Here is a 21851-nt window from a genome sequence, read left to right on the forward strand (position 1 = left end):
CCCTTTGTAAGAAGGGGGAGAGTCAGCAAGACACAAATACAAAATGTAAAAGCGTTTCGGATACGGGTGAAAAACGGCATTTTCCATTCCAGGAGAGCCAGCACAGCTCTTGGGAGGAGGCAGGAGCGATGACCCTGGTCGGGAGGCTTTATTACTTCTGCCGTGCATTGCTGTGGCTCAGGGGAGCATCCCAGAGGTCTGTGCTGGATGGTGTCAGAACCACTGCGCCAGGCTCTGTGCTACAGACACTGCTGCCGATTTCAGGAGCTCTCTAAACACAGAAACAGTTTAGTTTGAAAGGAGACATTGTTTATTCCACACAGGGTGCAAGGCAGAAGTTTCCACAAATCAAGTACCACAAGGCGTAAAATGTTACATCTATTATATGGTAAAATTTACATGAACCCGCCTATCTAATATAAATTCTCTGCCTGCCTAATGCATATTTATTTGGGTAATATGATCTTATGCAATGCTGGAAACACAAAGTTTTTTTCTATTGTAGAAGTTATCTGATGTCATCAGTTACGTTTACAAAACGTTGCAAAATTCATCCCGAAGTGTGATAGATAAATGTTATAATATTGGCTTTCTTCAAATGTTAAAATGAATGATGTTAAAGTAGCTTTGTTATTGTAATAGATACATGTTATAATAGTGGCTTTCTACAAATAGATGTTACATGTAAAAGTAGCTTTGTTATAATGATACAGTTTTTTAACAACAACTAATGCCTTTATTTCTGTCATTAACTAAAAACTTAGACATAATAGTGAAATGGCTAATAGAGTTATGCTTGTGAACTGTCTGCTCCAACCAACGTGTGTTGAAGACCCCTGCTACGGATATGCCAACTATTGGCAGCTACCGTCTGCAGAAACCATGGACCAAAGGCCACTCTGAAGGTGATGATAAAAACTGACTGAAACCACCGCCAGGAAATGCGCGTGCTGTAAAAAGGCAGATCCAAGGAGGAGCCGTGCTAAACAGTTCCTGGAACATGTAAACCAGCTTAAGGAAAAGTTTGAATATGCATAATTGATGATGAATATGCACTATGATGCAATAGGACAGGCTTGGAAAGGGGGTCTCCCAAGTTAACAGGTGTGCTCTTGGTCGAGTGCCAAAGCACCCAGCGCTGTGAAGTTTATTATCTTTGTCCCTTATTGTCCTTTATTAAACCTTTAAATCCTAACAGGAGAGTGAACCTCGTTTTTCACATAAAGACAGAAAATTCAGCTTGAGGACATCAACATCAATTAAGGAAAAACTCAGTTTCAGGATTTCAGGACTGTTTTTCCCTCAGGATATCATTTTTTTCCAGGGCGCATGGAAGAACTGTTTGCTTTCCAACCAGACCCCAGCCACGGGCAGCACGCACCTCTGGCGCACCCACCAGCACTTCAGGGGTGCCAGGAGGAGCCCCTTCCCCCGCTTCGAGAGCGGCTGTGCCGATACTGCACAGCACACCGCCGCTAAGTATGGAGCAATTAACACTCGGCGCTAATTGCCGGGCGCTGCCCGCCACGCGCAGGCGCAGTGGGAGCCGTACCCACGTGACCGCGGCCCGGGGGCGGCAATATGGCTGCGCCCATGTGCGCACACGGGCTGTGCCCGCAGCGCCGGGCCCGGTCCCGCTGAGCCCTCCCGGGCCGCCAGCCCTTCATGGAGCCGCGGGAGTCCTGGGCGGCCTTGGCGGTGAGTGAGCGGGCCCAAAATAGGTTGCTTTACCTGGTGTGCAAGAGCCCGATCCACACGCAGACTAGAGGTATATTTACAGCTCTGCGCAGAAAGGGGCGCTGGGTGGCAAATCCGCAAAGCCAGCACTGGCACTACCAGAACTTTTCATTATTTCTGCCCTTTACCGAATAAAAGCATAACTGTGTAGCTACAAGTTACATAGTTCTCTTATTAATTAGTATTGTATCTTCTACTGGTTAATGATTGTCTCGCTTCCCATGGTAATTAGTCCACACGTTCAGTCTTTCTCTTCTTTTAGGTCCGTGGGTTTCCCGGATCGGCGGCTGTGATGTGCCCCTGCCGGAATTACCTTTTACCCAATCAGAGCTGATTCAGCTCAGTTGACGAGTGTGCTTTGTTAGTTTCTTACTCTTCTTTGGGGTTCTGTCAAATGTCCTTGTGGCCCATAAATTCTGCGTCCTTAGTGTCCACTATCAGTGGTACATTGTTCCCAGCATTTGTTAACCTCCCTCTAGGTCTGACGTTATTGAAACATATGCAGCTCATAAACTTTATCAGTTCTACTGACAAGTATTTTGTCTTTCAAAAACATGGACATCACGTAGAGCCTGTTGGCTGCTCTGTTTCAACAATTAAATCTCCTTTCTTGTTGATTGGGCTTGAAAGTTACAAGGATCTAACATCAGAGAACAGCCTTTCTGAGGAAAAGTGTTTCATATTCCACATTTTGTAGCAGGCCTGACCATTGCCAAGGTGCTGAGCTGAGCTGAGGGGTGGCCACAGTTTGTGGCTTCAGCAGCCACTCCAGAACCACGGGAAACCCCTGACCCTGTCTGTGAAGCATCTACTTAGTGCTGCAATCCCCACCCTAAAAGCTGCTTTTCCATGTGTGATCTGAGCAAGGGGGTGCAGCCCCAGTCACCACAGCTGAGGAACCCCTTGGAAACATCCAGTGCTCACTTGTCGGTCCTGTGTGGGAAATCAGGGATCTGATGCCTTGGGCTTGTGTAGGGAGAGCTTCAGGAGAGCTCAGATGCTCTGAGGCAGATGGATGCAAGCAGTGTGGTCGTGGCTTGATGCCTTGGAATCAGGTCCTGGTTTTGCTTAATCGTTGTGATGGAGTTTATAGAGTCATTGAATATCCTGAGTTGGAAGGGACCCACCTGGATCATCCACTGCAGCTCCTGGTTCTGCCCAGGACACCCCAACAATCCCACTCTGTGCCTGAGAGCATCATCCAAACGCTCCTGGAGCTCTGGCAGCCTTGGGGCCGTGACCATTCCCTGGGGAGCCTGGGCAGTGCCCCACCACCCTCTGGGGGAAGAACCTTTCCCTGATACCCAAGCCCAGCCTCCCCTGGCACAGCTCCAGCTGCTCCCTCGGGTACTGTCACTGATCACAGAGAGCAGAGGTTGGAGCTGTCCCTCCACTTCCCTTGTGAGGAAGCTGCAGACCCCAATGAGGTCTGATCTCAGTCTCCTCTTAGCTAACAGGTATGTCCAGCTCCTGGTGAAGGTTCTTTTGATAACACTACTGTTACTGACAGGTGGGGGAGAAGTTGTGTTCTAGGTGTCTTATTAACCAAAAGTCATTTCTCTTTTCTGCAGTTGTTGCAAACACACAGCTATTGTCACCCTCTGGCAGGTGCTCTGTTAGCTACCTCATGAATTTAAATGACATTTAAGATACAGAACTTTGAGAACTTAAAGAAGCAATTAGTAACTTTTGATTCATGTTTTACCAGATGCCTATATTAAATCTGATCAATGTTATTTTGAGCAGATAAGGATTTTGATGAAAAAGAGTGAAGAAGAATCAATGCATGCAAAATAGCCAACTAGATTAAAAGAGTAATTAACTTATTGATTAAACCTTTAGCAGTAGATCGTGAACACCTCTCTGAATCCTCGGTTACCCTGAAAAAAATTATCAGTTAACACTCATGTGATTTGTTTTCAGGCAGAGTTAAAAATCTGTGGAGCTGTTTCTTGTGTGCTAATCTCTCTGAGGTAGCCTTCAAACTCTGTTTTCTGTTCTGAATAGCACTGCATCTAAATAATCTCATAACAGATTAATATTAAGTACTGATTTTTTTTTTTGTTTTATTTTAAATCAGTTTTTCTGTTTATATCAGCCTTTTCCTCATATTTTTGCCAAATAATTATTTTCTGCCATCACCCACGTAATGGGGTAATTAAAAAAAAAACAACCCAGTCATCTAGAAACACAGACAATGGAAGAAGATTGAGTCCTAGTTGAATCAATATTTTTAGGCTTTTGTTTTATGAATTCTTTGGATAAAAATCTTCCTCTTTTCTTTATGACTTTGAAACCTTTATTTAACATGATTTCCAGTACCTTGAGGGAGTCTACAAGAAAGGCAGAGAGAGCACGTGGTGACAGAGCAAGGGGGAATGACTTCAAACTGTCAGAGAGTAGTTTAGATTAGATATTAAAAAAAAATACTTACTGTGAGGGTGGAGAGGCCCTGGCACAGGGTGCCCAGAGAAGCTGTGGCTGCCCCATCCCTGGAAGTGTTCCAGGCCAGGCTGGATGGACTTGGGACAACCTGGTCTAGTGGAAGGTGTCCTTGCCCATGACAGGGGGCTGGAAAAGTTCCCTTCCAATTTGAACCTTTCAGTGATTTGATTATTTTTTTTTCTATAGGCTTTTATTAGCAAAAGAAAATAAATCAGCTTTACTTTAGGCTTTGTTCAACAAAGGCAGTGAGGGAGTGTGAACACTTTAAATGAAGAACTTTGCTGGAAAAATGTGAATGTGCTTTCTAGAGATGCCTAAGGGGGGAGCAGAATTGCTTCAGTCTCTCCCTGATTTTATCACACAACTGCTGGAGGTGTTGGTCATTCTGTGCTGTCTCTTGATAAGAGACACCCACTGTCTTGCTTTTCTGTGGAATGGGGAAGTGTTGCATCACTTTGCTTGCACTATTCAAAATACCAAGATTATTTTGAAAATACCTTAGAAATGGTTTAAAAGTCATAATATCTATTACTTTCTTTTGTTGAACCCTCCTTGTTAAAGCTGTGGAAGATGTTGAGTTCTGTGTAAGACTATCAGTTTATAAACTGACCTCAGGAAGGATACAGTCAGGAGTGCTTTGGGTTAAACACGCCTCAGTTACTCACATGAGCACCACAACTTCACCCCTGAAAATATTAATGCACGTTCCTCCATGGTTTTGTCTTGAAGGCTGGTGGAGTTGCTGGTGTCTGTGTTGACTTGATCCTTTTTCCCCTGGATACTGTAAAAACAAGACTACAGAGTCCTCAAGGATTTAGGAAAGCTGGTGGTTTTCGTGGCATCTATGCTGGTGTTCCTTCCACTGCAATAGGATCCTTTCCAAACGGTAAATTTTCTTTGGATTATACTTTGTCGTCTTTAAATAGTAACTTATGTCACATATTCATGTCTGTGGCTTCCTCTCCTGTGGGTGCCTGGATTCTGAGTCCATGTCCAGCTGTGAAGAGCAGTTTCTAGAATTATAAAGCACTGAGCAAACTTGAGCAAGGCTGGAGTGAAGGCTGCTGCATGTTTGCTCTGAAAAGCAACCCTAATTCCTTGGAAGCACTCCTGGATATAAGCCTGTCCTTTCTTACAGGGTCACCCTAAAGCATTTCTAGGTGCCAAGGAAGGCTTGAGTCTTGCTTGTCCTGGACACTTATCATGACCCACTCTTTCTTGGCATTGGAAATGAGTGAAATTTCAGAGTGCTTGAGTACTGGAGGTGTTTGAGTTAATTGCCCTGGGGATGCTCTGCCCATCTCCCTGAAACAACAACACTTAAATTGTAAAGACATCAGTAATACTTTTGAAACTGAGGGTTTAAAAGAGTTGATGCTTGTAGTCCCTGCAGAGAAAAGGCATCTGAAACTCCTGATGCCTTTGTCCATTTTGTCTTTGTAGGGAGGGATGAAAAAACAGCAATATGTGCTGTTGGACGTAAATGTTAGGAGAACTTTGCTGACAAATCCACTGACACCTTCAGATGTTTGATGTCCTTCATAAGGTGATATAAAAAAATTCAGTTCTTTATCTTGGCTGCTCTGTTATCTCCTTTTGAGGTGATAAGCATCTTTTGATTAGTAGAAGGCAATTCACATGGCCCTTCTTTACAATTAAAATCTGTTCCCCCTCAAGACATGTCATTTTTTTCAGTATTTACATCTCCAAAATCCGCACTGTAGTTTTATCTTTCCTATGTATGACTGAGAACTGAAATTATCTTTAGGAGAAGGAATAACCCTTAAGGTGTAAGTGCCTTTGTAGTTGACTGCTGCAGTGAATAAACATAGCTCGTGTGTTTCTTGTTCACTGCACAGAACTTTTACAAATCCTTCGGAAGCTTGGAAAAAAATTTTATGGAGCTAAATTCAAAATATTTAACTGACAGTACCTGGAAAAAAGTTATTAATAAACTGCTACTGAAACAGTTTTGCACATTGCAGGATAGCAGAACTGTATCAATGCTTTTTGGGTTTGTTTTTCTTTTCAATTAATCAACTGATTTGTTTGTTGTTCCCTTCCTCCCCCACTCAAACGAAGGACCATCCATTCAATTCAACCAAGAGACCTTCCCTCCCTCTATCTATGGATATGGAAGATACCAGTTTTTCAAAATGTGCTGGACATTCATGACTAGTTAACACATCTTTCTGTAGCTCACTACTAAATGTGGCCTGGAGTCCTGACACCTTTGATATTAATGGGGGGTTTGCCAGGGGTGGCCAGAAACATAAACTTCTGAAGGAATTATCCCACAGATTCTGTTGATACTGTTGGACTGTTTTGGTGTAAAAATATCCTGGTTTTAACTACAGCTCTGTGATGGAGGAACAGTGCAATGATTGCATGTATTCTTGAATTTCAGCTGCTGCTTTTTTTATCACCTATGAGAATGTGAAATCTGTGCTGCCCCATGGATCTTCATCGTACTTGTCCCCTGCAACACACATGGTGGCTGCGTCCCTTGGGGAAGTGGTAAGAAGGAAGTTCATCTATTGTGTGTCCATGGGAGGAGAGGAAACCATTCAGTTATGGAAACTTGGGTTTGGAGTCGTATTTTGTGACAGTTCTTACAACAGCCTCGTTTCTCACTGTTGGCACAGTGCCTTGGGGCTGGGTGTTGAACTAAACACCCCATGCTGTTCCTGCCAGCACTGGCCACCTCTTCTCTCCTGTTTTTGTCACACATAGTGTGTCCTGGCACTGCACTGATAAATTGGAGTGCAAATTGTCTCTGCAGATTTGAGGTAAGGAAATGGGCTGTATGGAAACAGGCTTTTCTGGCTCTTTTGCAACTTAAACTTAGCTGATGGCGTGGGGCAGAAAAATCTGTTGTGTCTGTGGTTCCATATTGTGCTTTTATTAACTGATTTTTTTCTTTTCTTTCCCATGGGGGCTTAGCTTAGGTGTGTGTTGGTCCCAAGCTACCAGGAGTGTGGAGATGCCATTTATTTCAGCTTAACACCAGGTGCCTCACTACTACAGCAGCACAGCCTGGCTACTTCCCATGGGAAGCAGCTCAGCTCTCCCTGCTCTCTGTGGGATCAACTTTGACACCCAAGTAATTTTTATTCTTCCATGGAAATGTTACTGATTAGATTGAATGAGATTTAGCCAGGAAACTTAATTTAACATACCAAGCACATGAAGATAGGTGAGTGTAGCACCTATAACCACTCTGGTAGTGGTAGATGCAAGGTGATAGGCGTAGGGCTGGGTGGGATTTGTTTGTGTTGCTGCCTCAGGTGGATTCTTTCTGAGCTTGGTTAGAGCCTGTGCTGTCAGGTTATAACTTCTAACTTAAGGCAATGCACAGAAGTTAGTTCCATGAAGATTCTCTAAAGGCTGTTAGAAATCATCAAGAGGTTATTTACTACCATGGCAATGCACAGCCCTAAAACTCCTTGTTTGCATGATGTGTCATGGAACAGCAGATCCAGGAGGTGTTTTGAGCTTCTCAAGTGCTATTGCAAAATCAAGCAAAATGACAATTGGGCTTGTGAAGAGGTACCAGTGCTTTGCAATAAAATCCACTAGAAGTAAAAGTCTCTTCTTTGTGGAGTAGGTTATTTGTGGTACACTCCCTGTGCCTGTGAGGATCCTGTGAGAAAATTACAGCCGAGTAATTTAATCAGCAGTAGCCAAACACCAGGTGGCTACAGAGGACTCCTTTCAACAGAACCTGTTGCCATTTGTTCCCCATGCTGGTCTGTGACCTTTACAACTCAGGTGCTTGCTGCTTTCATTTTGGGGCTGGCAGAGATGGTGCAGTGCAGTTAAAGGAGTTGCTCAGGGCTCATGTGCTTGGCTCTGGCTACTCTTAAGGCCAGAGAAATGTATAACAGTAGCCACTGAAATGGCAGAGTGGCTTTGTGGTATGGGAACTACCATGTTGTAACAGCCATTTTCTGCCTCATTTTCCTGGTTTTTGCTAGCTTTTCTTCTCTTCTTGGAGTGATGGTGTGAGGGGAGAACTAAGCGCTAAAGTAACTGAGATAGGTATTTAGAGATTTGCTACAACAAACCTGTAATAAAATAGCACAAACCAAAACGTTCTCATGTATGTTTTATACAAAGTCTTAGTTGATCAATAGAAATATATAAACTAGTCCAAATTGCATCAGGGTGAAAGTTACAATTACAGTTTTATTGATTAGTCGTTAAGTTTTAATCAGGGCATAACCACTGGGACTATTATTTTGTCAGTAGGTTTTTTGATAATACGTACTTTTCTTCATTTTATGCTTCATGATATAATTGCTTTTAAATGTGAAGCATTAAGCCAAAGACTGTCATGTTAGGATTCTTGAAGCATGTCTTTGCATTTCCACACTGTTTTTTTACAAAACAGAGAAATTAGGATTTATAGCAAGAACGCGTTGATGGATTTCTAGTTTTGCTGTTCCTTTACTGATGAGTATAAATGAGTCAGATACCTTCTTGTGCATCAATAAAATGTGAGTATGTGCAAAACTTAAATGTGTGTTTGTGCTGACTAATCTTTGTTTTGAATGTCACCTGCTGAAAACAGTAAAATAGGTAAAGAAGAAGAAATACGATAAAGTATATGTGAGAAATCAGTCAGATGGGAACTTTTAGTTGTTATAACAGCCACTCTCCTGTACTGTTTACACTCTGTGGAAACTCATGGGAGAAACAGCCCCCTGGTCTGGTTTGGTCCATTTTTCCCATTCCAGGCAGGGGGACACAAAGCCAAACAATAAACAGGCATGGGTTGGAGCAGTGTTTCGGTTTTTTCCCTCTTAGGCAGGAGGAATATAGAAAGCTAATCTCATCTCCCAGAGTGAGATAAAGAAAAGAACATACAAAATCTGATCCTGTTAAGCATAATTATTTTTTCCTATAACCGAATCTTTCTGTATAGAGACTCTGAATATCCCATAATACATGAAAAACTGCTTACAAAGGCACATCCAAAACTCTAGAGGGCAGATACATGGTGTATCATCTCATCAAGGAAGGAGAAGGTTGAAGAATACATGAGTTGCCAATGGGGGAAAAGCCCTTATTATACCACTTGTGTAACTCAAATCTGGAGATAGAAAACACACTTACTGCATCCAGGACTTTGGAATTTTTCATCTTGACTCTGCTTTGCCCTGTATGTTTAGTCTGCCTGTATCTTTACAGTGAGCTGCCAAATGTGCTTGGAAAACATGATATCATAGGGAGTGGAAAGGAAAACCAGATGTTCTGAAATTTTAATTTTAATATTCTAAGGCAGTATAAGTAACTCTGAGAAGGAGCAGCATTTTTAACCTCCTAGTGCCCATTTTCAGTAGTAACCAGGTGTGTCTTGCAGGCCCAGAGTTAACTGTTCAGCTCCAGATTGATTTGTACAGATTTTTTAATGTTGGTTTAATATGAGTGTGTGTATTAATTACAAGAAACTTTGCTAAATAGAAGCCCCCCTCTGAGCCTCTCCCACCAACATACTGCAAATGTGGTTTTATGGGACAAGTTTAAATTGTCCCAGTTTGATGAGGTTTCCCGTAGGAGTGCCAAAGTGTTTGGATTCAGCACAGCTAATTTGGATCCAGCACAGATAATTTTACATCCCACTGGCTTTTCCATGGAGGTGAGAATAAAGTTGTTTGGCTCACATTCCAGAGAAGGGAGCTGACAACAGCCCTTTTGCAGCTAATATTTAGATACTGTTATGGTTACGGTCTGAGCTTTGCAAGATATTAGTGAAAGTTTTGGGTTGTTGCCTGTAAATATTGAGTTCACTCTTATCTTTCTGACCTTTTGTTCTTGATGGGCTATTTTTGATGACATTGTCTTTCTTTTTTTTTTCCCCTACTTTGCAAGACAGCAAACTGCCTTGACTTCCAGAGAGGAAGTGTGGGGGAGGACTGAGGACCGGGATGGGAGGGAGATGTCCTGTTCTTTTGGCAGCTGGTGGTAATGACCATGCTCTGGAAGTAGATCACCAGCTGAAGTCATTGAGCTGCTTTTGTCCTTGTGCAAGTTTCCAGAGTACTTTTGGATTAGCAGTCTGGAGATTTGAAAAGTTCAAAAATTTGTCACTTCAGTGGGGAGAGGGGATCGTGTGATTCCACAGGGCAAGGTGAGGACAGGTACTTCAAGGTGAGATTCCAAGCTCACTTCTGTATTCCTGTGTGTTACCACTTGAGGTACTTCTGTGATAAGAGCAAAGTGTGTGGTTCATCTGTGATTAGCATCTGACCCTTCATATTAATAACTTCGGAATTTTTTTATCTGCTGTTGGGAGGTGTCAAATAGGAAAACTTCTTAATGCAGGAATTATCTTTCTGGGGAATTAATTTACCTTTACTAGTATGAACTTGTTTCTTAGAAGAAGCAAGCTTGAATGCATGCAAGTTTACAGTTTACAAATCATGACTCTGTAGAATGACATTTTAATTCAAATAAAAGAGGAAAGTGTATGTTTATTTTATGCTTGTGGGGATTTTTCCTGCATAAAAAGAGGCATTCTAGACATGATGGACAACACTGTTGTCTATCTCTGTCCACTAATCAGCCACTTCTTCCCTATGCCCTGGCAGCATTGTTTGAAACAGTTAACTAGTTTCAGTTTAATAGAAGAGCAGGAATCTCCAAAAGTGTATTGGTGTGAATTCCATGAGACTAACTGACTAGGTCAGAGAAGAAAGTTGTTATTAGTGCCTGTTCTGAGGAAAAGGCAGAAGCATGAGTCAGACAAATGCGCAGAGTAATGGAATGAAAGTCTCCAGCAGGATAATTGGCCAGGGCTTTACAGCATGGTAAGCTCTGGAAGATCAGCTTGCAGGAGCCCAATCTAACAGAGATGAGACAGCCACTCACATCAGACATGAAGTTAAGATTTTAGGTGTTTCAAACTCCAAAACTTGCATGTTGGAAGATGTGACTTTTCTGTTCAACAGGCAAGTTGGGCACTATAGGGAGAGCTGATTTTAATTCAGCAAAGAAGTGGTGAAGTACTTGTGTCTAGACCTTGGGCTAATGGCTTTGAATATTTTAGCTATCCCTCTTCTACAAACTGAACTTATAAATGGACAAAACTGTTCTGCATTTTTGCTTTGCATCCTATCTCCTCTCAACCAGTGTAGTATGTGCTGGCAGATCACAGTATTCAAAGTAGCGTGCAAATGACAGCAGTCAGTGTGTGCTGGGACCTTTTCCACAGTACTGAAACTTTTTTTCTATTTTCATTGATCAGTGCCTGTCATTTTAGCTGTGACTGTGCCTTTTGTGCTGTGCAAATCTGGCTGCACACAGGCTTTGAGAAAGGGAATACTCCGACCCTGGCAAGATGAGCAGTGATGGGGAGTGCAACAACGTAGGTGGTCTTTTGAATTAATTGTGGTGGGGCTTGAAGTATTCATAAATTAATCTACGTGAGGTCAGGTCTGCAATACAGATGCTGTAGGATTTTTGCCAAATCCTTATGCAGGAGCAGTGGTTAGGAGATGGTTGGGAAGGTGAGATTGCTGCCTTTGAGAGGTAGTGGAGGAAGAACAGAGAGTGGATGAAAACTCAACTCAGAGCAGCAGCTGGGAATTGGTTGTAAATAAAGATGAATGGAGGCATGAATCCACAAATGCTGCCAACAAATTCATCATACAATTAGAGGCTGAAACAGCAAATTAAGAACTGTCAAATACTTAGCCAGCCACCCACACTGATCTTCTCTTGTATGCTCCATGCTAACTGCATCTTCTTCATCAGCTGCTCTCCCCACACTGCTTTGTGTAACCTACTTGGTTCAGGGCTTAGAGAGCACACTGCTTTGCAGTAAAGTTCGATGTTTGTCATGTCTTTTGATCACAGGGCTGATATGCAGTTGATTTAGAAATATTTGTAGCTCAGAGTGTCTAGAGAGGAAAGCTAATTTGGATTAAAAAGTTATAAGTGAGGAATAAATAATTTTAAAGTATTTCCTGATGGATTTCCTGACTTACTGTACCAGTCAGCTTTGGAAATGTTTGAGACACTTTGGAATAAACTTACCTTGAACTAATGTTCTATGCAGGTTGTCAGGAATAACTATGAATAGCTCCATATGTGGGCAAGCCTGTAATTCTCTAAGTAAAAAGGCTGAAGGAAAGAGTAAGGGATCAATTAAAGGAAAATACTTAATAAAATACAATGTAGTTGAAATTTCCCTGATCTGGGCCAATGTAACCCCAAGAGAGTGAGCAAATTGTAAAACACTAGTCTTCTTTCAACAGGAGACTTAATGTGTTTTCAGAAAATATTGCCTGTGTTCTCTTGCCTAGAATCTCATTAACGTCTGTCCTCCTGTAACACAGACTGACCCCACTTGGCGCCGTGGAAACAGTTTTATGCTGGATGGGATGCACCATGCTACTTTTGCTGAAAGAACAGTTTGGCTGGTGGATTTAATGAGTTTCTTAAACCTTTTAAAATAAGTTTAACAGACTTCCATGGTGGAAGTGTTGCTGGAAAAGATTGGATCATGCAGATGGTTCTGTACACTGAATTAGGGATCTACTTTTCTTAGGTTTTAAGGATTTCTGTGTTTAAATGTGGTAGTAGTTTATGATTCAAGCATCAACCAGGTTAAGGAAGATTTTTTTCAAGTTATTCAGCTGCCTGATTTTGCTGCTTGAGTTCAAACCAGCTGCTTGTGATCGTACTGAAGAACTTCAAAATCTGTGGGACACAGTTTGTGCTGGTGTATGAGAGGTGTGTAGCATCAGGCCACTTTTGGTAAGTTTTAGGTCTGGTTTTAAAAAGGAAACAAAACTCTACATTGATTAAACATTAAAAGACCAACTGATTAATGCAAAGCACACAAACTTTCAAAACATCTGCAGTGAGAAGTACTTCTGCAAGGAAGTGTTCAGTGTCAGCCTTGTCAGCTTCACAAACTTTCCCTGTTCTCTGCCTGTTAGCTGATGTAACTGGAGTAAGAGTTTCTCCTTGCTGTGAACAGAGCTTGGCACAAATTCCCACTGCTGGAGGAGAAAAGTTTTCTGAGGTGTATCTGACATGTCCAAAGGAAAGGTAGGCAGGGAACCCACAGCAGGATTTGTTGGGAATGTATCTGGGCAATTGAAGAGCCATATGTGGGGAAGGAAATCTGAGAGGGGCAGAAGCCCAGTAGCCCTGAGAGGGCTCCTGAAATGATGGATGAGGAGCCATCTGGGCACTTCAGGCAGTTGGGGTGAAAAGGCTCAGCCATGATGGCCATGGTGAAGGAACAAGTGTGTGGTGGTACAGGTGATGCTCTGAAGCAGGAAGGAGGGAGCTCTGGAAAGTAAGAAAACAGAGCTGACTTAGATTTGAAAATGACAGGATGAAATAAATCTTCAAAACAGCTCTGCAGGTTCCAGGTAAAGTTATCTAAGGTGGGAACGTGAAGGAAGTTGAAAATGTTAGTGGAGAAACTCCAGTTTTCCAAATGCTTGTGTCATTTGGTCCCCATGAATGGTCTCATCTCTGAAATAATATGTTTTTAAGCTCTGGGAGGTGCTGAGATCTGAGGGATCTTGCTGGGTGAGACTGTTCTTTGAAGAAATGTTTCCTACCAGCATACAGGGGAACTGCAGTTAAATTGATGAAGGCCTTGTTGTGTCAGTCAGAGGAAAAGATGGGACAAAGAGCTTGGCGTTGTCTAAACTTTCCCATCCAGAGCCCATTAGTCAAAACTTCTTCTCTCGATGGGGTTTAAATTAGGAGTGGAGTCACCTGTTCATGACCCCAGCAGCTTTACACAGGACTGAATTTCACTGTGCTGGAAGGGCTCTTCTGTGCCTGAGAGTGTGTGTGGGGGGAAATAAGATTTAGCATATGCTGAGGCTTTGTGCTGAAGGTGAACACTTTCCCTGGGGCTGGCATTTAAAGACTGATAGTGGACAGTACGAGTACTGGGCAGTTCTGTCATCCCTGGAGACAATTCCCTCATTAAAATAGGAGTTAACACTTCCATTCTGTATTCTCTCTGCTCTAGCAGGCAGCACAGCCTGCTGACAGCAACATATGGAAAGACTTGTTCACAACTGCAGTTGTGACCCACAGTGAATTACCAACCAGAGAAACTTGGATTTTTGTTCTGTCTCGGTCAAAAGTGCAGCAGTTATTTAGACGAAGGTTGATTGGTGTTTGAAATGTTTTGAGTCTGTGATTGCAGCAGTTCAGGTGCTTTGTTCAAGGAATATAAGAAACCAAAGGACAAGTGGATATTTCATGTTCCTCCTCTTTTCTGCTCATTTTCCTGGTGGTGGGAAGGGTGAGGCAGTTCGTCCTCCATCTGCAGCTCACAGCTCATGTTCCCTGCTAGCTAACATTTCCAACCCAAGAGCTGTGACCACAGTTAGAAGCATTTATTTGGAGGATGAAATACTTTGCTAATCTCATAATATTGCATTCATTTTCCCCTTCTGTTGAAGAGGGGCATCCCAGGGAGATCTGAAGAACCAAGCATAAATTTACAGGGTTTGGAGAGGCATGGAAAGCTGCAGTGCTGAATTCAAGTTTTGTTGAGAGCCTTTGACTTGAACCAAGAGGGACATTTCTCCTTTATTCTCCAGATCCAAAGGAAATCAGTGCAATTTAAGATCTTTCCATTTTAAACTTGACTATTATTTTAATAATTCAGTTATCTGAGAAAGGGAAAAGGACATTTTTCATGTTTCAGATTAAAAATGGTAACTTCCTACTTAGAAGGGAGCATCTGACAGAAATTGAGATGTTCAGATTATGACAAATTAACCTATTTTGGGAAGCAGCATTTTTTTAATATTAAAAAAACCCCAACCAAACAGAAAACCAGCAACAAACAAACTTGAGCTCCAAGGTAGCTAAGTCTGCAGCAGTATGGTCAGGGCTAATGCAGGCTACACTTAAAAACCCCACAATCCCCAATTTATTGCTGCTTCTCTTTGAATGGGGTTTTAAAGTTGTTCTATTTTTCTTGCTTATTTTACATTCTATTGCAGCAGGCAATCTTTCTGACCTTCAAAAATGGGGTGAGAGATTAGGATTTTGTTAGCAGATTGACTGCAGCTAAACATACGTCCTTTGATAAATCACAGTGTCTTTGTTGTTGTCATTTTTGTGCAGCAGCTTTTTCTCCCTAATGGGGTAGTGATTATCTTGCACAGGTATTGTGAGGTTTAGCCTAAAGTCTCTGCTCTCTGGATACAAGGTTTTATAGTGTCATAAATTATATTCTTATTTGATTAAGAATAAACTTATGCAAATGTCATTTAAGAGAAACTGTCCCCAGGCATGTTCCTTTAGTTTTGTGTTAAGTATTGAATTACATTTATGTGGTGAACATCAATTAAAGCTTCCCAGCCTACTCAGACAGATAAAGTCCTTAAAACTAGCTTCCTGCTTGAGAAATTTAAATATTACAATCTTTTAGAAAGGGTTCTAAAGGGTTTAAAGCTGCAAAAAAAGAAAAGTTTTCTGGATCTTACTCCATGTTTCTGTACTAAATTTTCAAGTAGGCTTAGCTATGCAAGTCAGAGATTTGCTCAGAGTCATTGAGTGCAGGTTCCTAAATCACCAGGTGCTCACAAATTCCCTAACAATTCTTTGCCCTCAGACTACCCTTCTCCTGCCGCGGAGCAGAACAGTTGGTGGGATTGGCCTCTATGCAGAAGTTACAGTTTTAAGATCAGGTGTTTCCAGTAAACTTAGGTGAGCCCATAGAAAAGCCTTTGGGTGGGTTCCTGGTGCTATTTTCAGCAGATCTTATTTTCTGTTTGCTACAGCCACATTTATACTGAAAAAAAAAAACCAACCCAAAACCAAAATAACCCTGTTTAAATTGGTATATATAAAGTTTCATGGCATTTTTGAGGCTTTATTTGCACTGGTCATTCTTCACTATCGGTCAGATCAGCCAGCAAAATCTGGTTCCAACATAAATCCAACCAGGAGATGGCAGCGTTGATTCATGCTAGGAGTACCGAAAAGTTAGAACGCTTTTCCCTGAGCTGACAGAAGAAAGAAATTACCTTAATTTAATTAGAACATTCACTGTCTTAGCAGTGCATAGATAGCTGTTAATGAAATAGACCTGGTTTTAGCTTTTGGCCCTGACTGGCTTATGCAAGTCAGTAAATTAAAAATGCACGCAGGTTTTTGTCTAAATACTGGAGTCACCCTTTGACCTGGTAATGATTCGAGATAAGGATTTTGAAATTCAGTGCCCTCTTGCTCAGAAGTCGTCATAGCGTTAAAAAGCTGGGAAGGTAATAGGTGCTAATATTGTCATTTCTGCATACCTGCTCTGTAAACTAATAATAGCTTTGCTTGTAGCTGAAAAATCAGGTTTTCCTAACGCTTAAATTTTAAAATTCTTGAGCCTTTTGTTTCAGTATTATTGTCTTCCTGCCCTTATGGTATGTATACATGTGCATTGACATTGTGTTACCTGACCAGGTAAATAAGGAAGGAGCTTATAGGGCAGCACCTGAACTTTCCCAGGGTCTTGATTCTGTCCTCTTGCTCCCATCAAAAGATGGGAATAACTCCTGGCTCCAGAGCTTGCTTGGGAAAATGAGCGTGGCCTGGCCTCTATCAATGGGGTGCTGTTGTCTGATGCCCTAATGTCAGCTGAGGTGGGTGAGGGCCCACTTCTGGACCCTCTCTGTGTCTGGAGCTGCAGATGTTCAACACAGAGCTAATTTGTCACAAGGTCATCCCCAAATCCGGTAGGATGCACCAGGAATGGCCTGAGTTTGGTGGGCTGTATCGTGCTCTTCTGTGGCAAGCAACAGGCTACGTTTGTGTGAACAGCCAAGAGATTAAAAAGCAGTTTCTTCCTGAGACCTTGGTGATTTGGAGCTGAATGGGCCCCCTGTGTGAGGCCACGTTATTGTCTGTGTTCCATGGCTGTTAGTCCCATGGTGGATGCAGGTAAAAGCGTGGACGTGCGCAGGTGCTGTGGGACAGCTGCACAGCTGCACCTTTCACTCTTCCTATGCCATTTGCTTATAGCTTTCATGTCTGAAAATTGAGGTGTGGACTCTCTTGGTGAAGTGTTATCACACTGGAGCTGCTTGAAAATCCTTATCCAAGAAAGCAAAGCCTGGAGACGTGCACTGTGTTCTTTTACGTTTGGCAGGCTTACCTGGAAGGCGCTGCAGTGGTTGAGAGTTGAGATTTTTCTGCACCCGCCCATCCAGGCTGTTACTGTTTTAATAAGATACCTGTGAACTTAACTTGCATACTTCCCTTCAGAGACCTGTTCTCCACATCAAAAGGCTGCTGGGGTTGTTATTGATAGGAAGGTGCATGTGTAGGAACAAACAAGGCAACACGTTGTAAGTTCTGGTGCATAGCGAAAATGTCATCGTGCAGTCTGATATTGGCAGCTGCAACTCGTGGCTTTTTGAATACCAGAAGTGCCCTATGGAGCCAATCTGACAGCACTGCCCGGGTGACATGAGCTTTATTTCCTTTCAGAACAGCACAATGTAATCATTGTTTTTGTTCTTGTGCAGCCACAGACTCCCTTGTAAGTGCAAATTCAAATGGAAGAAGCATCAAAGTTAATTTGAAATGAAATGCACCCCAAGTAGTCCGGGGGAAATGGAGACATTACTTTGTAGCCACCCTTCTCCTGCCGAAACTGCAGCACCCCAGATGTCAGGAAGCCATGCTGCGCTCTTTGTCTGGTCTTGATTGACCAGATTGTTTTCATCCCAGCCTTTTTACAGCTTTCCTCCTGCCTCCATATTTTTAAGGAATAAAAAGCTAATATAAGGACATGGAGTGTTATGAAGCATGAAGTTCTATAAATATTTATGCTGAACTATCAAAAAACTTGACAGTTCTTATTTTCTTGACAGATTGGGGTCACTTGTTATTTTTGACCCTGAGAATTGAAGAGCACATGGAGTTAGATCTGTTTGTAATGACTTTTCAATATTGTTGTCCAGTAAACTTGTAGGAATGTAACAGGATAACAGACTTTTTTCTCGGTGTCTCTGTGAAAATGAAACTTAAACCTTGTACTGTGTTAGCCATAAATGACCCCTCAAGTTGCTGTCTCTGTGTAATCTCCAGTGAATTCCTGTACTTTCTTTGGCACACATGGATTTTCCAGTTAGCTGCTTGGTTTGCCACTTCAGATGGACAGCTTTCACCTGGGCTGGTCTGCATTTGACGTGCTCTGTGATCACCTTTATGTCTAGGAACTACAGTGTGTTCCTGAGCCCAGCACAGGATGATCTCAAGGCAGGCTAAAAATCTGGCAAAGGCCTGTGGTGTTCGCAGTGTTTTGCCACCAGTCCTGTCACTGCTTTAAGTATCCCTGGAGCCAACTGAAGACAAACTCTACTTAGAAGTTTTAAGTGCTGATGAATAGGCTTTTTTCAGAGAGATGAGAGGCTTGTTACTGTCACGCTTCAGGATCCTCATTCTATGAAATGATGTGCACACAAGCTTAGCCCCTACCTGAAGCCAGAGTGGCAGGTGAAGGTTTAAAATCCAAGCCTGGCTTTTTCAGCAAAGCTGGAGCTTTGTGGCAGCAGCCACATTATTACATCCAGCTGCAGAGCCTAGTAAATTTATCTGTAGGAAAGGATCAATCCAATGCTTTACCTTGAATGAAGTGTGGTGTGTATTTTAAGGTAAACCTTGGAATATGTTGTGTCTAAAGCTGACCAGAATGTCTCCCGCTATCGGTCACTAGAGGGCACAAAGGAATTACCAAAGAAAGAAGTTTGTTGTTCTTAGTGTCCTGAATCTCCACTTCAGATCTGTGAAAGTGGGGGGGAAAATTCCTGTGACTGCCAAAAGACAGGATGGCTTAAAATTTTGGTTTCATCAGTGATTTTCTCCACCCAAATCTACTTCTGTTTTCGAAGTTAAAAATTCCAAGGGTGCTTCTATGTTCCTGTTAGTATAATTTTGTGATCAGAAAGTACACGGCACTCAGAACAAACACATAAGCTGCTCATGAACAGCTTTTAAGTCCTATAATTAAAAACCTGATTTCCTCATTTGTCAGGTTTCTCTTCTTGGGAGAAGCGTTTGCTACATGAAGAGGAAGCCAGCAATTGCTCCCTGAACCTCTGGTTCTTTTGCAGGTTGCCTGTCTCATACGGGTTCCATCCGAGGTCATCAAGCAAAGGGCCCAGGTTTCCCCTTCCTCAAGCACTCTCCGGATTCTCTCCCACACCCTGTACCATGAGGTGAGTTCAGAGCAAAATTTCTAAAAATTTTCATCCTTCCCACTCAGTGCCGTACATGTCCTGAAGTATTCCTACAACTTTATTCCAATTCTGTGCTTTCCCAGCACTTTCCCATCTATTCTGCTATTGTTAAAAGTGATTGGCATATTATGATTGAGGAAACCAAACCCCCACCTCCCCCTGGGACATGCACTTACGTGCATGCTCCAAACAACTCTTTTTTTTCTCCTCTTTTTATATGGGGTACCTACATTTAAAGAGGAGGAAAAAAAAAAAAAAAGAAAAAGATTTAGCTTCCAGGTTCCAAACCTCTGCTTGTATTTATGCAAACAGTCCTTGTCTGGGGCAGCAGGACATTGAGTCTCTGTGTGTAGTTTGCTGCATGGTTCCTAGTTTTGAAGCAGGCTTTGGAGGGGATGTTCAAAAGGCACCATTTCAGAGAGGCTCTGTAGGAGCCAGGAGGAACTCTGGAAATGAGTGCTCCTCCAGTATTGGTTGCTTTTGGAAAATAAGGGCCTTTGTCTTCTTTTCAGGAGTTATGCTGTTCCCTCCTGTAAAAACCTGTTCACGTCTGTTTTAGCAGAGTTTCACAGGGGGGATTTTCAAGCTGTGTTCCATAAGAGAAAGTGGCTCCTAAAAACAGTGTGGGGAAAAACATTATACACGTTTTCTGAGTGTAAAACCCAGGGAAAGGAAGACATAAATATAACCTTTAAATGATCCACTTGATTTTTATTTGCTTTCAAATGAAAACTATTGTGATAACCCTGCACAGGAGGGTCACTAGAACTTCTTTCTGTGACTTGATCATTCTGCTTTAAAAGCTGATTCTGTCAAAACCATATGTTTTTCCCTTTCCATATAGTTGGCCAGAGAACCGCAAGCCTTGCCAAACACTTGAATTAAGTGCCCTATAATAATAAACAACATAATTTTATATACACATTAAATAAGTTTTAATTGTTTTGAGTATTATCAGCTGGTTAAAAATATAAAACATTTGTCTTGATAAAGGCTCTGAATCAAGGCTAAGGAGGTGAAAATAAAACCCTCTGGCCCTGTAAATAATGGAATACAGTATACAGTGTTATAATCAATACAGTCAATTTGAAGCCGAGGTGTGACGCTTTAGGGCTGTAATGCTTGCCTCATAATCACCAATAAATTGTGGTCTTTGACAAACTCATTCCCTGTGGATGATGCTTTCTTTTGTTGGTTTACAGGGTATTCAAGGACTTTATCGGGGTTATAAAAGCACGGTATTAAGAGAGGTAAAACACTTGTCATTTTCTCTTTTATTTTTATTTCAATTGATTCCTTTGCCTCACTTAGTTTTCTAACAAGAGATAATAGTACAATTGAGATCAGTTGCTCTAACCTTAAGCTCTAAATCCCAGCATATTTCATTCTAGGTAAGTTACCAGCCTGTAATTTAAATAGAATACTGATAATGAGCACTAAGAAAACCTTTGATATATGCAAAAATTCATTTGCCATCCCGTCTCCCAGTTCTGTTACTGCTAAATTGAAAAAAGATGGAAAGGTATATGTTAACATGAGAAAACCATAAAGTACAGTACTGGAAACTTTCTCAAGTCTTGTGATTGCATCATGTGAACTATATATGCCAACAATGGTGAACTGGTGGCATCAGGCCAAGTTTAGCACAGACAGATTTAGGCTTTCTTTAAATATATTCGTCAGCAGATGCCGAGGGATTATTTGTCATCTCTATATAGAGAGGATTGTACTTTCTCTTCTTTTTCTCTTTTTTTAACGTGTGAAAGAAGTTCATTTAGTCCCCCAGTCTGTAGGTTTGATATGGCATTACTTAACTCTAAATCAGAAGTATTTCACTGTTAGAAAAAAAAAAAAAAAAGGGCTAAAAATATTTTGACCTGATTGGAGAAAATTGTTCCTAAACTAAAATCTTTTCATAAATGTACTGTGAATTCCAGGATTAGTGTCATGGAAGTGGTTGATATGCTGTGTGGACTGAGGGCAGATTATAAAAGAGGTAGAAAAACCTACTCCCAGTCTAAAATTGTTTCAGTATCAGATCCCAGGAGGTCATCTTCTGACAAAGCAGAAGTTGCACCATGTATGTGTACCTCAAATAGAGAGATCAGGCTTGGTTCCTAGGAAAACAAAATCACAGAAAGGTTTGGGTTGGAAGGGACCTTAAAACCCGTCTTGTTCCATCTCTGCCTTCCACTATCCCAGGTTGCTCCAAGTCCCATCCAACCCGGCCTTGAACAGTTCCAGGGATGGAGCAGCCCCAGCTTCTCTGGGCAACCTGTGCCAGGGCCTCAGTGTTCCTCACAGGGAGGAATTCTTTCCTGGCATGTAACTGGACACAGGCCCTGTTGTCCAGGAAGGGCTCTCTATGTGACATGTTTGATGTGGTGTGTGTGGGTTTGTCTTCTCCTTACATAACTTGAGTGAATAAAGTAGGTTTGG

The 21851-nt window shown here is 41.9% G+C and overlaps 1 protein-coding gene across 1 annotated transcript in view; it reads left to right on the plus strand.

Annotated features, from left to right (window-relative positions):
- The first annotated feature begins 1567 nt into the window (after positions 1-1567).
- SLC25A26 (solute carrier family 25 member 26) overlaps positions 1568-21851 on the plus strand; it is an 82825-nt gene continuing 62541 nt past the window's right edge. Inside the window, exons 1-5 of the mRNA XM_082288963.1 lie at positions 1568-1698; positions 4912-5068; positions 6590-6699; positions 19287-19391; positions 20615-20662. Coding sequence (XP_082145089.1) covers positions 1666-1698; positions 4912-5068; positions 6590-6699; positions 19287-19391; positions 20615-20662 — 453 coding nt within the window. The 5' untranslated portion in view covers positions 1568-1665. The remainder of the gene's footprint in view (positions 1699-4911; positions 5069-6589; positions 6700-19286; positions 19392-20614; positions 20663-21851) is intronic.

Source organism: Coloeus monedula, assembly GCF_965178545.1.
Source record: "Coloeus monedula genome assembly, chromosome: 11".
Classification (NCBI taxonomy): domain Eukaryota; kingdom Metazoa; phylum Chordata; class Aves; order Passeriformes; family Corvidae; genus Coloeus; species Coloeus monedula.